Here is a 15,130-nt window from a genome sequence, read left to right on the forward strand (position 1 = left end):
AAATGAAGCATTTTGCATACGGTATGCTCACCCAAAGTGTAATATGAAGATGGATATATTTCCTTCCTTATTTGCTTTGTCTCCTGAGCCCTGAAAATCCAGCTCAGCTTCATGGTAAGACTCTTCCGAGTTCTACAAGTCCTTTCAAATCTATCTTGGTTGCATTAAGGTTTAGAAACGTGCTTTTTGAAAAATAAACAGTGAGGTGGGTCAAATGTGTTGCTTTGCAATTTAGCAAGCTTCAAGATCTGTTCCATAGGTGTGCAGCTGGAATCATCACTGCCGGCTTATTGCCAATATAATAATTGTTAATGTTCTTCTGTACCCTGATATAAAAAAAGCCAATACTTGCATCAGTTTTCCTGAAACTGATGCACTCCTAATGTTTGGATTGCAGTTCTCATCATCCCCAAACAGCATAACCAACACACACCTGCAATGCATCATACAATATTGAGGCTATTGAAAGTGGGGCTTATTCCACTTATTATAATTTATGGAAAAAAAATAATGTATTTCTCCCATCATCCCTCTTTAACAGCCCAAGAGCTTTTTTATAGGCCTGCAATTCTAGCTAAAATACTCCTAGTTGCCAATTATTTTCTCCTTTCTCATCACGATAACCATGTCTGCCTTTTGAAATAACTACATCTCTGCAATTTCATTTTCCACATCCTCTTCATTGTCTCCTTCCATAAAATCTTCCATGAACACCTCAACCTTCTCCTTTTCCTGAATACTTTCTTCCAGGTTAATTCTCTCTCTATCTTTGCTGCTGCATATCTCATAACAAACCGTTTTGATTCCCCTTCCACTCTAAAACTTTTGGGCAGAAATTCATATCTGTCTGTGCTGTATCTAACACCTACCAACTTGGTGGTCCTGCCTGCTTGAAGGCAATGTGGCTTGGTCATTTAAATATATGGAGTGGTGTCTGCTTTTACAGATGAGTCATTACACCTCAAAACAGTTGGCACTCTGTCTTTGCTACTACATCAGAATAACAGAATAAGAGAGTTTGAGATCTTCTAGTCCAATTCCCTGCTGAGGCAGGAAACTCTACATCATTTCAGAAAAATGGTTGTCCAAGCTCATCTTAAAAACTTCCAGTGTTACAGAAGCCACAATTTCTGAAGGCAAGTCATTCCACAAATTAATTTCTAACTGTCTGGAATTTTTTCCCTTAGGCTGTAACAGATGTAGCAGATAATCAGAGTTTGAAGGGACCTTGTAGGTCATCTAGTCTAACCCCTCACCCGAGCGGGAGACCCTACACCATTTCTGACAGATGGCAGTCCAATCTCTTCTTGAAAGTCTCCAGTGATGAAGCTCCCACAATTTCCAAAGGCAACTTCTGTTCCATTGGTTGATTGTTCTCACTGTCAGAAAATTCCTCCTTATTTCCAGGTTAAATTTCTCCTTGATTAGTTTCCCTCCATTGTTTTGGGCCCCTTCTTCTTTGTGTCAGTCCCTCAAATATTGGATCCGATGCATCCATATAGATCCTATCCTATGATCAATACCACTTGATATTATTGTTATTCAGGAATTGTGCCTGATGCCAGAAATTAAGGCTGTTTCCAGACCTTCATCTCCTGCCTGTGAGGCCAACCAGTCGTGCCCTTACTGTCTGTGGAAACTCTTCCAGACTAAATAACTAGAAACTAACTCCACTAGTACTTTTTGGTGTCATTCAGTCGGGGAATTTTTCTGCATTCTTAATATAGTTGCTCAAGTAGAGATACGTTGTGATAAGAATGCAGAGGCCAAAGATAGCATTAGTTCAGCTAATCTAGGTTAAGTTGAGCTCCCCACCCCGAAAATAAAATAAAAATAAAAAATAAATCTGCTGGAATTGCAGTTTCTAGAATTTCTGCTCCTGAAACAACCCCCAAAAATATGGAGAAAAGAGCCACAAAAAATGAACAGGAGGCTAGAAAAACTCTCTTACGTAGGCATTTTATAATACCTTAAAAATATAAGAGGGCTTATAATATTGAATTGAATTCTTTATTGTCATTCTATGTACATACACAGTATACATACAACGAAATTCACACAACACCCAGAGTCAACATAACAGAAGCTTATAGAAATTTTGCATAGTGTGGGAAAAAACGGATGTGTTTACGGATGCCATCTGTCAGAAATGGTGTAGGGTCTCCCGCTTGGGCGGGGGGGTTGGACTAGATGACCTGCAAGGTCCCTTCCAACTCTGATTATCTGTTATCTTCCCTCCTTTTTATAACAGAGTCCTCCGCGGAAATTGAATAGCAACAAATTCAGGACAGACAAAGGCACTTGTTTTCACAAAAGACAGCCACAGAGTTAACCTATAGAACCTCACAGGAATATGTTGGTAAGAATTACTAGCTTAGGAGGCTTTAAATGAAGGAGAAATAGAATATTCACGGACAAGAAAGGGATTGTCAGTGGCTAATCAGGATGGCCATATCATTGCAAAATGCCCCTTGCTGAGTCCATTGGCCACAGGTCATGATAGACGCCTGCTACTTTACCTTGGTCACCATAGGAACAGGTGATGGAGTGGAGCTTCTCCCTCCCCTGACCCAGGAAAGTTTTGTCTAGATTTCCATGTAGCCACCTGAGGGAGTGGTGAACGATAACACCCCATTGTAAAAAAGATTCTGGGAATTGGCCTGAAGGGAAATCAAAATAGATAAGGAAACTTTGTCAGATCCAGCTGCAGAGGCATACCTAGTTAATTTTGGCTAAGGCTATAGAGTGGAATGGAATGGAATGGAATGGAATGGAATAGAATAGAATAGAATAGAATGGAATGGAATGGAATGGAATGGAATGGAATGGAATGGAATAGAATAGAACAGAACAGAACAGAACAGAATAGAATTCTTTATTGGCCAGGTGTGATTGGACGGACACACAAGGAATTTGTCTTGGTGCAAATGCTCTCAGTGTACATAAAAAGAAAAGTTACGTGCGTCAAGAGTCAAGAATCATCAGGCGCAACCCTTAAGGATCGAGGCAAAGGGTCCCGCGTTCAGTCCCCAGCAGTGTCTCCATGGACGGGCTGACAAAAAAAGACACGCTTAAGAATCTGGGGGGCGCTTCCACTCATTGTGGAGCTCAGGCTATTCATCTTCATACTTTACAGACCTGGAAATTAGGGTCACTATTTCCATTTATGGTTGAAGTTGATGAGCATCAGCCTCACCTGGAGGGCTTTGGGCTGGGAGAAGCGGCTGTTAATACAGGGTACCATAAAGAGGGAAGTGTAACTGGCCGAATCTTTTAGATTTCTGCAGACTCCGTTTCCAGAAGAATATCGACAGATTAGAGAGCATTAAGAATTGGCCAACAAAGATGATTCAGACATGCACTATGGGGACAGGCTGAAGAATCTTGGGATCTTCAGAAACAAAAAGTCATGTTTAGGTACATATAAAGGGATGACTCCAGGGAAGATGGGCTATGAACTGTTTTTCATGGCCTCAGAAACTAGCACCATAAATAACAGGTATCAATTGCAGCTACCTAGACTCCATTTGAATACCAGATCGAGCTTCCTGGTGGCAAAAATCTGTTCAACACTGAAGTAGTCTTTCTGAATGGTGGCTCTTTCATCTCTAGAGGTTTTGAAGAAGAGGCTGGACAGCCACCTCTCATGGAAAGTCGAAATGCTTTCCTTGCCTAATGTGGACAGTTGGACTAGAGGATCTTTCTGGTTCCTTCTGACTAGATAATTCTGTGGTTCTATGAGAAGAGAGAGAAACTAGGAACCAGGAGGAAAGTTAAGCAAGAATTCCCACCAATGGGATTCCCCGATCACCAGAGTTTTTAATAGAAAATCAGGTTTGCAGCTCAGCTGAAAATAAATGGGTTCAGCTGCCAAAATAGACAGCAGAATAGGATTGTACCAATACAAAGCTCATTTGAAGATCCCCTCCTACCCCCTGTGTAGAATACATTTTGTTTTGCTGCTTGGTTTTTTTTGTTTAATTTCATGTTATTTTTAACATGAATCTCCCACCCTTTTATGTACGGTGGTTTTTAGTAGAAATGTCGAGGCCTAAACTTGCTTTATTCTTTGATGAGATGGGTGGTATAGAAATTTAATAAATAAATACGTATATAATTCTGCGTGCAAATACAAAGTCAGCCAGTGAGCTATAGACATTGATATAGATTCGGTGAACATCTTATCCAGGCAGGTGGCTTTATAACTTTACAATGAGTAGGTGATTCCGAGAAGAGATCCCTTGCTTATGGACTAGAAGCTTAGGTGAGAAGGGGAGGGGGATGATGTGGGGGACCTTCCCACACGCCATCCCTCTCCCCTTCTCCCCTTAAAAGAATGTCAACGTTTAGCTTTCCTCTTACCTGGTCAAGAGACAAATTTATTTTCGGCCCCAAGAGGACTGTTTTTTTCCCCTTTAAAAAATAAGCAGCTACAGTCCAACTCTTTTTGGAAAAGTGGATTTTGGTGAGAATCCTGGAATCATAAGTTTGGAAGAAGACACTTGGGCGGTGAAGTCCAATTGGCAGCTCTGTGCAGGAACCTTTCTCAAAGAAACCCCCAACAGCAGAAACGTCTAAAGTTAGTTGGCCCAAAAAGGGGTTTGCGTGCTACTTTTAAAATAATGAAATTCTTACCAGCTTTGGGGCTCCCCAACCACCCACATTTCCAGGTTCTGGCCACTCACCGATGACAACTATGATGGAGTTGGAATTGTCTGTCTCAGGGGTGTCCAAGCTTGGCAAGTTTAAGACTTGTGGACTTCAACTCCCAGAATTCCCCAGCCAGCCACAAGTCCACAAGTCTTAAACTTGGACACCCCGATCTGCCTTTAATCAAGGGTCAACTTCTCATGCTGGAGAGAACACATTTGCCAAATGCCTTTTGTGATACACGACCAGGGGTGGGATTCAATTTTTTTAGACGACCGGTTCTGTGGGCGTGGCTTAGTTGGTGGGCATGGCTTGGTGGTCATGTGACTGGGTGGACGTGGCTTGGTGGTTATGTTATTGGCAAGCACACATCGAGGCACGCATCTCCTCGCCTGGCCTCTCATGACTGTGGGGATGCTGCAACAGTCGTAAGTGTGAAAAATGGCCATAAATCACTTTTTTCAGTGCCATTGTAACTTTGAATGGTCCCTCCACACAAGCAAAGTACCAGCAAAGGAGGGGAAAAAAACTCCAGAGAAGTTCCTGAGACAGGAAGTCCAGTCCTGCCAAGAATGTAATAAGGGTTAATGGAGAGGCAATTTCTGTAAGCAACACCAGAATGTTTCCTTCCTGCCTTCCTTACAGGATTAGGCCAGTAATTTCATCTAACAACCGGTTCTCCGAACTGCTTAGAATGTTAACAACCGGTTCTAGCGAATAGGTGCGAACTGGTAGAATCCCACCCCTGTGCGTGACCCTTCAAAAATGCAGGGCCCAGAATTTTCTTTTCATATTGATAACCCTTAAATCTACAGCAGGAGGCATAATTCCCTACCCCACCCCCTATTTCCTCCTCTTTTTTTTTTTTTTTTTTAGGCATGGTTACTTTACCTCTGACTCCCTCTCCAATGCGAGAGCATGGTGAAGTTGTTTTCTGATTCAGTGCTATGTTCTGCACATGCTTAAAAGTGACCTTTTTCACAGCCTCTGATGTTCTGTCACAAAATAAATGTGTCAACAAAACTGTGGGCAGACTTTGAGCCTCAAAGCCAGTGTGGCAACAAACTGGTTACATAGGTATAAGGAGATTCTTAAGGCTAATTGTAAGAAGACTGACTAATTTGCATTAATAGACCTGTGGCTAGGAAGTCAGGGGGTTGGGGGCACTGGGGTAGGGAAAGCTGTTGCTGCAAATTGCAACCTCAGAGTAGGCTGCAAAAAAAAATATATTAGGCCACATTCAGGCAAGTTAAACCATAGTTTATTGTTTTACGGGAAAAGACTAAACCATACTGATTCTTGGAATGCTGCCTTTCTCAAATGCACTTTTTCAAAAGGCAACCGGACTTTGTTTTTCCTTAAAAGACCTTTTGCTTCTCATCCAAGAAACTTCTTCAGTTCTGAAGCTTCAGTACAAAACTGAAGAAGCTTCTTGGATGAGAAGCGAAACGTCTTCAAGGAAAAGCCAAGTCCAGTTGTTGCCTTTTGAAAAATCACCTTTGGGAGAAGTATGACCTGGATGACGGAGAATCTTCATAGATAATCCCGCCCTCTCTCTTTCTCCTCTGGCAGAGCCCCAAAGATGTGTTGGGAAGCTGTCACATGCCTTCCACATTTACCATATTGTCAGAAGCTGACAAACGATGTCCATCTTAATTAAGCATTGTGGAAACCATGACTTTTAAACCACGCTTGGTGAAGCTGGTTACTTTCAGCCAAGCCTCGTTAAGGTTAATCACAGTCTCAGTTGGGATGGCACGCAGAATTGTGCTTAACGCTCAATGGAAGCAGAAACGGCGTCCGAGGAATGAAGACGTGCACTCTGGACCAGAAGCAAAAACGGAATGGCCATCTCCCCTGGAGCAGGACTTGAACTATGTTCCCTTAGAGCAGAAGTGGGGAACTATGGCCCCTTTAACCCCTGAGGACTTCAACTCCCAGAATTCCATGGCTCAGGAATTCTGGGAGTTGAAGTCCAGAGATCATAAAGGGGCCATAGTCCCCCACTCCTCCCTTAGAGTGAAATATATTAGGGAAACCCAAAGGTGCTTTTTCAAAAGGCAGCTGGACTTCCTTGAAGGCGTTTCGCTTCTCACCCAAGAAGCTTCTTCAGTTTTGAACTGAAGCTTCAGAACTGTAGAAGCTTCTGGGATGAGAAGCGAAACGCCTTCAAGGAAAAACAAAGAAAGAAAGCCCATCTGCCTTATGTAAGAGCATCTTTGGGACAACTGTGACCTGGATGATCTATCGACATATAGCAGGGAAATTATGAAAATCCTAAAGAGCTGAGCCAAATTTCTCAGCAGGCTTCTGTGTGTTCCTAGTCTGCCATTAGCACGGTTTGAATTTTGGAAACTTGGGCACGGATCCTTAGGTGAAACCCAGGAGCACTTTTAAGGCGGGCCAGATGTTTCCACACCTGGAGCAAAACTTAAGGAACTTTTGCAGCAGTTTAAGCGAGAAGTGCAGTCACAATAGTTCCTTGTGGACTCTGTTGGAAAAACTCGTTTCTCCTCACAGGGAAGAGAAGACACAACGATTCTCTACTTTGTCCCCTCCCTCCACCTCTTTTCAAACTTGTTCTGCCGTCCTGCCCCCCCCCCACAACATTCTCTCTACTTTCACCCCCCCACCCCCGCTCTTTCCCTCTTCTGCCCACCCTGCTCCTTGGTCCCCTGGGAGCGCACTCTAATAATGTATTTGATCGACTGGCGGCCGCGGACAAGCGATTATTGTCTTGTAGGGAGTCAAAAGTATTGATCGGGGGAGAAATATGAGCAGCGCAATGGAGCCGGCGCGTCACATACAATAACCACAGCCCCGGGGGAGCACCCGCGACACCGGCCGTCTCCTCTCATTACCGCCTGCCTCAGCCAGCCATGGGAACAGGGAGACAGGGCTGGGCAGGGTGCCTGCCTCTTGGACCTTCCTACTGACCTATAGGCCTATTGCTATTCTAGCCACAGGTTCCTCACATACAGCACTGGGTAGGGCGAGAGGAAACATCGCCAGTTGTTTAATGAATCTTCCCCTTTCGCCCGAGACACAGTTCTGTTCGATGCCTTGTACAGTGCTTCCAACCTGTAGCTACCTCACCGGTCAAATATCAGGCAGAAAAACATCCTCGTATTTCAGGTGACCAGCAATTCCGAACGGTGAAGGCAAGATCTGTGGAGATGCACACGGGAGAAAGGTACCACACCGCAAGGCCGATGAGCCAAACCATAGATCAGAGTAAGGCTCGGATGAAACCGCGCTCCCAAACTGCTCCACCCTTTGTGTAACTTTGATAGTCAACTCAGAGAGCTTTTTGTGCACTTTGGGGATGTTGGGTCCATGCACACAAGTCCCCAAAACTTTGGGTGAGATTTATTTTTACTCTGCCGCAAGGAAAGCAGCAAGGCTGATCTCAGCATGGGGTCTGTCTTCACAGCAAAGTTTTAAATTAAGTGCTGGAAGAGTTCAAATATTAGATCCCAGATTGTTCTCTCAAAATAGAGCTAGGTGCCATCAGTGGCTTATATTGCAATCCTGGACAACTGATGAAGACAGCAATTTCATTAAACTTAGAAGGCTTTGTTTCCAGGTATTTTAAAATTGGGCTACTAAAGCCAACATTGATCTTTCTTTCTTTCTTTCTTTCTTTCTTTCTTTCTTTCTTTCTTTCTTTCTTTCTTTCTTTCTTTCTTTCTTTCTTTCTTTCTTTCTTTCTTTCTTTCTTTCTTTCTCCTTTAGAGATCAGCAGTGACCCAATTTTATAGGCTTAAATGAACCAGGATCATTTTTAAAAAACTCACAAAACTATTTTTATACGACACTCCTTTGAAAAATTACGCCATTCCCATTTTATGGATAGTGGACTGAGGTGATTAAACCAAATATATAAATAGAGGAAGCTATCTCATGTGAAGTTCGTTTACTTTAGTCGTATGACGATGGATCTTTAAGCGATCAATAAGAGTTCCTTCCCAAGTTTGCAAGCTTTAAATCTTTAAACAGGAAGACTTGGGCATTGGGAGAAGGGATTGTGCATTTTTTTTTTCCTCAGGACAACATACGTTTTATGCAAGATGGATTATTACTGATTCTGTAGCTTGGTAAATTTCCCTGTTACTGAGTTAAACTGCTCTCCATACACCCTTGAGTCAGCAGAAAATTATAGCGTAATATAATTTGAGTTTCCATTGCAGATCCCCATCCTGCCTCTGCCGCCTCTGTAGCCAGTCGCATCAGTCACTTGACTTCCTTTCAGGTTAATGGGACATACAGCCTCACAAATTTTAGACACCTCGAGGCTGCTCTTGACTAATGTCGGAAGAGGAGGAAAACAACTTAACCCTGGTACTGCTAAGGACAACTTAAAACTGTCTTATCATGGGTTGGGGACAAAGCATGGCAACGTTACAGGGACGCAGCAGGAAAGGTGTCGCCAGGTGTGAGTTGGTGAAAGTCCCTTAGTCTGAACGCTGTGGGCATAGATAGCAGATTTGTATAGACCTGAGCAGCTGTACAGGTGAGCCCCCAGTTACCAACATCAGTAGAAAATTCAGCTTTGTATAACTCCACTACTATATGCGCCACACTGAAATGAGACATTGCGTGCACACAAACCAGTGGCCTTGGCCCTGTAATGCCCTTCAGATGTACCTCTGAATTGTCCCACGGGTGCTTTTTCAAAAGGCAACTGGATTTCTTTCGTTTTTCCTTGAAGATGTTTCACTTTTCATCCAAGACGCTCCTTCGGAGATTTGAAGACGCTTCTTGGATGAAAAGTGAAACATCTTCAAGGAAAAACAAAAGAAATCCAGTTGCCTTTTGAAAAAGCACCTCTGGGACAACCACGACCTAAGAATCTCCACAGATACTTTTGAATTGGGTTACGTCTCCAAACGTGGTTGTTTCCAGACAGAACTTGTTATTTTTTTTTTTTGCATTATGTGAATACGACCAGGGAAAGCTCCCAAGTAGAAACATTTCGGTGTCTACATCTAGTCGGTTGAGATCAGGACAGAGTAAAATTTAGTGGATGCCGTAGAGGCCTCCGTGTCTGATGTGGGAGAATTAGACATGATGATCCTAAGTCTGCTGCTAGCCTGGTGTTGCTGTCTCCCAACTGTTGTGGATTGTGTGGCCACAACAGGTGAACTGGAGAATTTGTGGCATTCTGCTTCCCCCAAGTGTTGAGTGGACAAAAATGCAAGACTAACCGTTAATATACAGCTGTTCTCCGTGGCTGTCTTACAGGCATTAAAAGGCGACTTTTGGGAACTTAGCTCCGACCCATGTTTTAGATGCTGAAGATCAGCCCCAAAGTGCATAAAGTAATAAAATATCCCAGGGACCACGAACAGAGAGCTAGATTCTTCCTACTGGATCTTTAAGACATCCTGTGGTGACACAAAGACAGGTGAACAATTCTTTCTATATACTAGAAGTATTTTAGATCTAACAAAGCTGGATCCACTTGGCTCACATGCAGTGAGTTGTGTGCTTCCCTGCAATGAAGACACCCACGAGTAGGTTTTTGTACAAGCAATGAGGATGGAGGTACTATGGTTGCCAGTACAGATTCTGAGATGTCACCAGGACACGAGTAGGTTTTTGTACAAGCAATGAGGATGGAGGTACTATGGTTGCCAGTACAGATTCTGAGATGTCACCAGGACACGAGTAGGTTTTTGTACAAGCAATGAGGATGGAGGTACTGTGGTTGCCAGTACGGATTCTGAGATGTCACCAGGACGACAGTGGTTAGGGTTCATGCGCCATGCTAAGTTGTGAGGGTTGTTGTATAAGCCACAGTGACTGGACCCCTATATTTTGCCAAGCCATAAGCCCGATTTACATACTTCAGTGGCTGAGTTTGGTTTGCCTGCTAAGGCTAGGCTATCGGGACCGCAATTTCCACTGCTGAGAAAGTTGGTTGTTGAGTGAAGTTATTTCCGATTTTGCAACCTTTTTTTTTTGCCACCAAAAAAAGAGTTGCTAAATGAAAGCTCATGTGGTCATTAAACGAACATGCCGTCTCCTCATTGACTTTGCTTTTCAGATGGCGATTATATGCTGCAATGGTCATAAAGACATGCCATTTGCCAAGCGCCTGAATGTTGAGCTTGTGGTTGTGGGGATGCTACATTGGTCCAAAGACCGGTTCCAGTGCTGCTGTAACTCCAAACAGTTGCTAAATGAATGGCTGTAAGTTGAGCACTACCTGCAGTTCACAACATACTCAGACCCCTTACTGAACCATAAAACGCCCAGCCACATTTTAGCCTATATGCATGTTCTATAGATCCTGTGCCACGCCGATCCTTTGAACTCAACTAAGGGCCGCCCTGAAATTTGGACTCCGCAGACTGAAGCATGGACACCCGTGGGCACTGTGGCAATTGCACACGTAGATCTGTATTTGCTGTGTGCCAGTCCTTGCAGTGTTCTTTGCTCCCCCCTCCCATCAAAACACACACACACACACACACACCCTGCCATGTCTTCTTCCTCCCAGCTGCTTCCTGCCACATTCACTGTTCTTGCTTCTCAAGCACCCGGGGACTCCCCAGACCTGCCCCTAGCTTAGAGGCCCTTCCTTGTCCTGCCACCTGCTTTTTCCTCTCTGGAACAAGTACCATCCGTCACTGGCAGGCAGGGCCCTTTGGGTCTGTCTCTTCCACATCAGAAGAATTATAGCCATGGTGAACTCGGGCCTGTGGGCAACAGGTAAGCGATAAGAAGCGTACTGCAACTTGGAGACAACTCAGTGTGTTCTCTCTCGCTTTCTCTCTCTCTCTCTCTCTCTCTGTGTCTCTGACTCTCTCTCTCTCTTTCTCCAGAATGCATTGCCATCTTTTTCTGGAGATTTCCTTGATGCTGATAAAAAGTTGATTGTAGGTAGGTACAGGGTGATAGGACCGAAGCAGTGCTGCTCATCCCGGCTGCTTCTCCTAAGCTTCAGGGCTCATCGAGGCGAACTTTGCTCTACAGCAGGTTGCCGGCTGAGGAACTCTGGGAGTTGAAGTCCACAAGTCTTAAAGTTGCCAAGGTTGGACACCCCTGCTCTACAGAGTTGTGGATTGCGTCCCGACAAATTTTGTCTGCCTCCAATCCTGTCTTGCATGGGGTGGAGGAAGAAGAGGGGACACTATTAGGGGAAGGACTAGTAAGTCCAAGATTGGAGACGGGGGGGAGGCGGGAGGTACAGGGGTAGGAAGTGGGTGTAAGGGGAACTGCACCACTCAGTAATGCCTTAAGAGGACTTGGGAAGCATGGAGCAACCTTACACCAAAGATCAGCTAGAGATCTGTCGAAGAGGGAAAGTTTACCCGCTCAGCAAGAGCCGTATCTACTAGATCCCTACTGAAGTCACTGGATCTTTGAAAAGGGATAGTCCAACCAGGAGGACTGGCAAGGTTTTTTTTGATTAGCTTGTGAGCCAGCCACTGTCACTGTGCTTTAAACAGCGGTTTGATACACAATCATGGTTCCTTTCTCTGCTGTTTTGCTGCTGATCTCTGCAGATGTCGAAGTTAAGGGCCACATCGGCGTATGTGTTCTAGACAAGAGGCCTCGTACCAAACCATGCCTGGTGTTTTGTAGAGCAGTCAGTCTGCTAACCTGGCTTTGTTGTTTGGAAGGTAATCGTTTTAGGAGGCTTTTCCCGGTGTGCAAAGTATATTTCAGGCAAAAGGGGATTTTCCCCTACGAAATTTGCAAAGTAGACAAGGACCTACCTCCTTTTCCCCCCCACCCACAGGTCACTCCAGTGTTTTTAATCCCAGATTTTCCTGTAATTGGGCAGCCATAGGAAGCAAGGCAGAGGAAACTAGGAAACGAGAAAAGAAGAGGAGGAGTTCTACTCGGAGCTGGCAAGGGGGCTGGTTTTGGGGCTTCTGTTTTTAGTTCGAGTTTCAGTAAATTGGAGGCTTTTTTTAAAACCATCTAAAAATGTGAAAGGGAAGCAGAAGTGAAAGCCGACAAAAGAGCGGCCAGCAGTTCGGAGAGAGCGGGTGGGTGGGTAGCAAATCCCTGGTCCTGACAAACTGCCCGGCACTTCCTGTATTTTCTGAAACACCCCAACCCCCAACCCCCACCCCGGTTACAAAGAAAACCCCACCAGATTACTATTTTCCCAACGTATGGCATATTCCACCAAAAATAATCCAGTCTACAATACTTTAATATCTCCAGAAACTCTGAATTTCGTCACAGACATTGCCGCTTTCTTTTTACCTTTTCTGCTCGTGTTTTGGGACATCCACTTGATCCTCAGACATATTAAACAATGGAAGCTTTTCCTCATCTGGAATTTTTTTTGAAAAAAAATGGAGAAAATTTCGCTTAGTCTAGGCCCGTTAAGACCAGCTGCTGCTAAAGATTTAGGAGCAGAGAAAAAAACGACATAGTAAAAGCAGCGGATCTGAATTACAGGCAGTGCTCGAATTATTACCACAATTGAGCCCAGCATTTCTGTTGTTAAGTGAGATGCTTGTTAAGTGAGTTTTTCCCCATTTTACGACTTTTCTTGCCACAGTTGTAAAGTGAATCACTGCAGTTGGTAAGTTAGGTTGTTAAGTGAATCAGGCTTCCTCCATTGACTTTGCTTGTCAGAAGGTGGCAAAAGGGGATCGTACAACCCCGGGACACTGCAATGGTCATAAATATGAATCAGCTGCTAAGCATCCAAATTTTGATCATGCAACCATGGGAATGCTGCAACGGTCATAAGTGTGAAAAATGGTCACAATTCACTTTTTTTCAGTGCTGTTGTAACTTTAAACAGTCACTAAACAAACTGTTGTAAGTCGAGGACTACCTGTATTTCTGAATCTGGACACATCTTCCATCCTAGACTATAACACTCAACTTACTTTTTTAAAAATCTGGAGCGTGCATTATTCACTTTCACTAGAATATTTTCCAAAAGACACTTTAATTTGATTTGTTCCATCACGTCTTGTGAGTCATAGTTATTTGGAACCCATAGCTTTTTAAATTTTTATTTGATTTATTTGATTTTATTTGATTGTATTACTTTATAAGTAACTCAAAGCAATAAATGTGGATAATTCTATTTTGTCCTTCTATTTTTCTAACCACAACCCTGTGAAGTGGGCTGAGAGAGAGCGATTGTCCCAATGTCACCCAGCTGATTTTCATACCTAAGGCGGGACTAGAACTCACTGACTCTTAGTGATTGACCCTAAATCACCCAGCCAGCTTTCATGCCTAAGGCGGGACTAGAAGTCACATGCTCCTGGTTTTTAGGCCAGTCTCTTAACCACGATACCAAATTGGGTCTCTAAGTTCCAAATAACATACAGTAGTAGTTTATGGCTTAGCAAAAATTACAAAATGGCCATAATTTCTTGCTTCTACCTCAGTGCTGGGATTCAAAAAATTTTTACTACCAGTTCTGTGGGTGTGGCTTGGTGGGCGTGGCAGGGGAAGGATACTGTAAAATCTCCATTCCCTCCCCACCCTACTAACCTGCTTTCCAGCTCCGTTCTCCTGTGCAGAGCAACCAAAGAAGACCCAGCCAATGATCAGCTGGGACTCAATGGGAGGCAGAGAAGAGAGGGAGTTGGCGGGGCCAGTCAGAGGCTGTTTTTGCTGGTTCTCCGAACTACTCAAAATTTTCTGTTTCTTGTCCCCAGAACTGGTCAGAACCTGCTGAATACCATCTCTGCTCTACCTCTCCTGCTCGCTGTCACTTTTTCCTTTTATTTCTTTTTATCTTTCCTCCCCCTCCTCTTAAAAAAATCTTTGTCAAACAAATCAGTGATGCCTGCAATCAGATCCAATCCACGCAGGTTCAACCCAGGGACCAACCCTAACTTACCATTTGTTTATTTAAAAGATGTGGAGTCCTTCTCTAAAATAAAATTTAAAAAAACCTTCAGAAGGTGCCTTACAGCATCCGAAAATACAAATAATGCTTATAGTTAACGGATAAGGTGGTTCAAGAAATAATAATATCTGAAGGAAATCCACAATACCAGCAACGATAGCACAAAAATAATGACATTCATTTTTGCATCACTGGTTAACCTTCCTGCATCCAGTCGACATCCTTCTAATGAAACAATGAGCGGTTTTGTGTTTTTTAATCTTCAGCAGAGATTGAACTATGGGAATTCCAGAATACAAGGGGAAAAACATGCCATCAGAACTAACGTTTGCTACATTTCTGCTTTTGAAAGTTTGTACATTGACTTTTAATAGTGCTGTATTGCAGAACAATAGGTTCAGACACATCCTGAATTCAGTGTTCCACTGCTGAGCCATATTTAACAGAATAACAATTTGAAGATGCTTCTGACATGAATAAAGGCCTTGCTCAAAGAACAGGTAGCAGCTGTAGCAGAATAACACAATAAGAAGAGTTGGAAGGGACCTTAGAGAACTCTTAGTCCACCCCCTGAAACGTACCATTTCAGACAAGTGTCCAGTCTCTTCTCAAAAGCCTCCAGTGTTGGAGCATCCG

At 43.6% G+C, this 15,130-nt stretch overlaps 1 protein-coding gene across 5 annotated transcripts in view; it reads left to right on the forward strand.

Moving 5' to 3' along the window:
- The window catches only part of POU2F2 (POU class 2 homeobox 2), a 106,696-nt gene that overhangs the window by 62,372 nt on the left and 29,194 nt on the right, over positions 1 to 15,130 (forward strand). For 2 of the 5 annotated variants that reach the window (XM_087940106.1, XM_087940108.1), the window contains exon 1: positions 11,179 to 11,367. The exons of the other annotated variants lie outside the window; for them this stretch is intronic. In XM_087940106.1, coding sequence (XP_087796232.1) covers positions 11,340 to 11,367 — 28 coding nt within the window. In that variant the 5' untranslated portion in view covers positions 11,179 to 11,339. Of the gene's footprint in view, positions 1 to 11,178; positions 11,368 to 15,130 lie in introns of those variants that run through there. 5 annotated transcript variants of the gene reach the window in all.

The sequence above is a fragment of the Pseudonaja textilis genome, chromosome 10, assembly GCF_049901715.1.
Source record: "Pseudonaja textilis isolate UNSWEBS1 chromosome 10, rPseTex1.2, whole genome shotgun sequence".
Classification (NCBI taxonomy): Eukaryota; Metazoa; Chordata; class Lepidosauria; order Squamata; family Elapidae; genus Pseudonaja; species Pseudonaja textilis.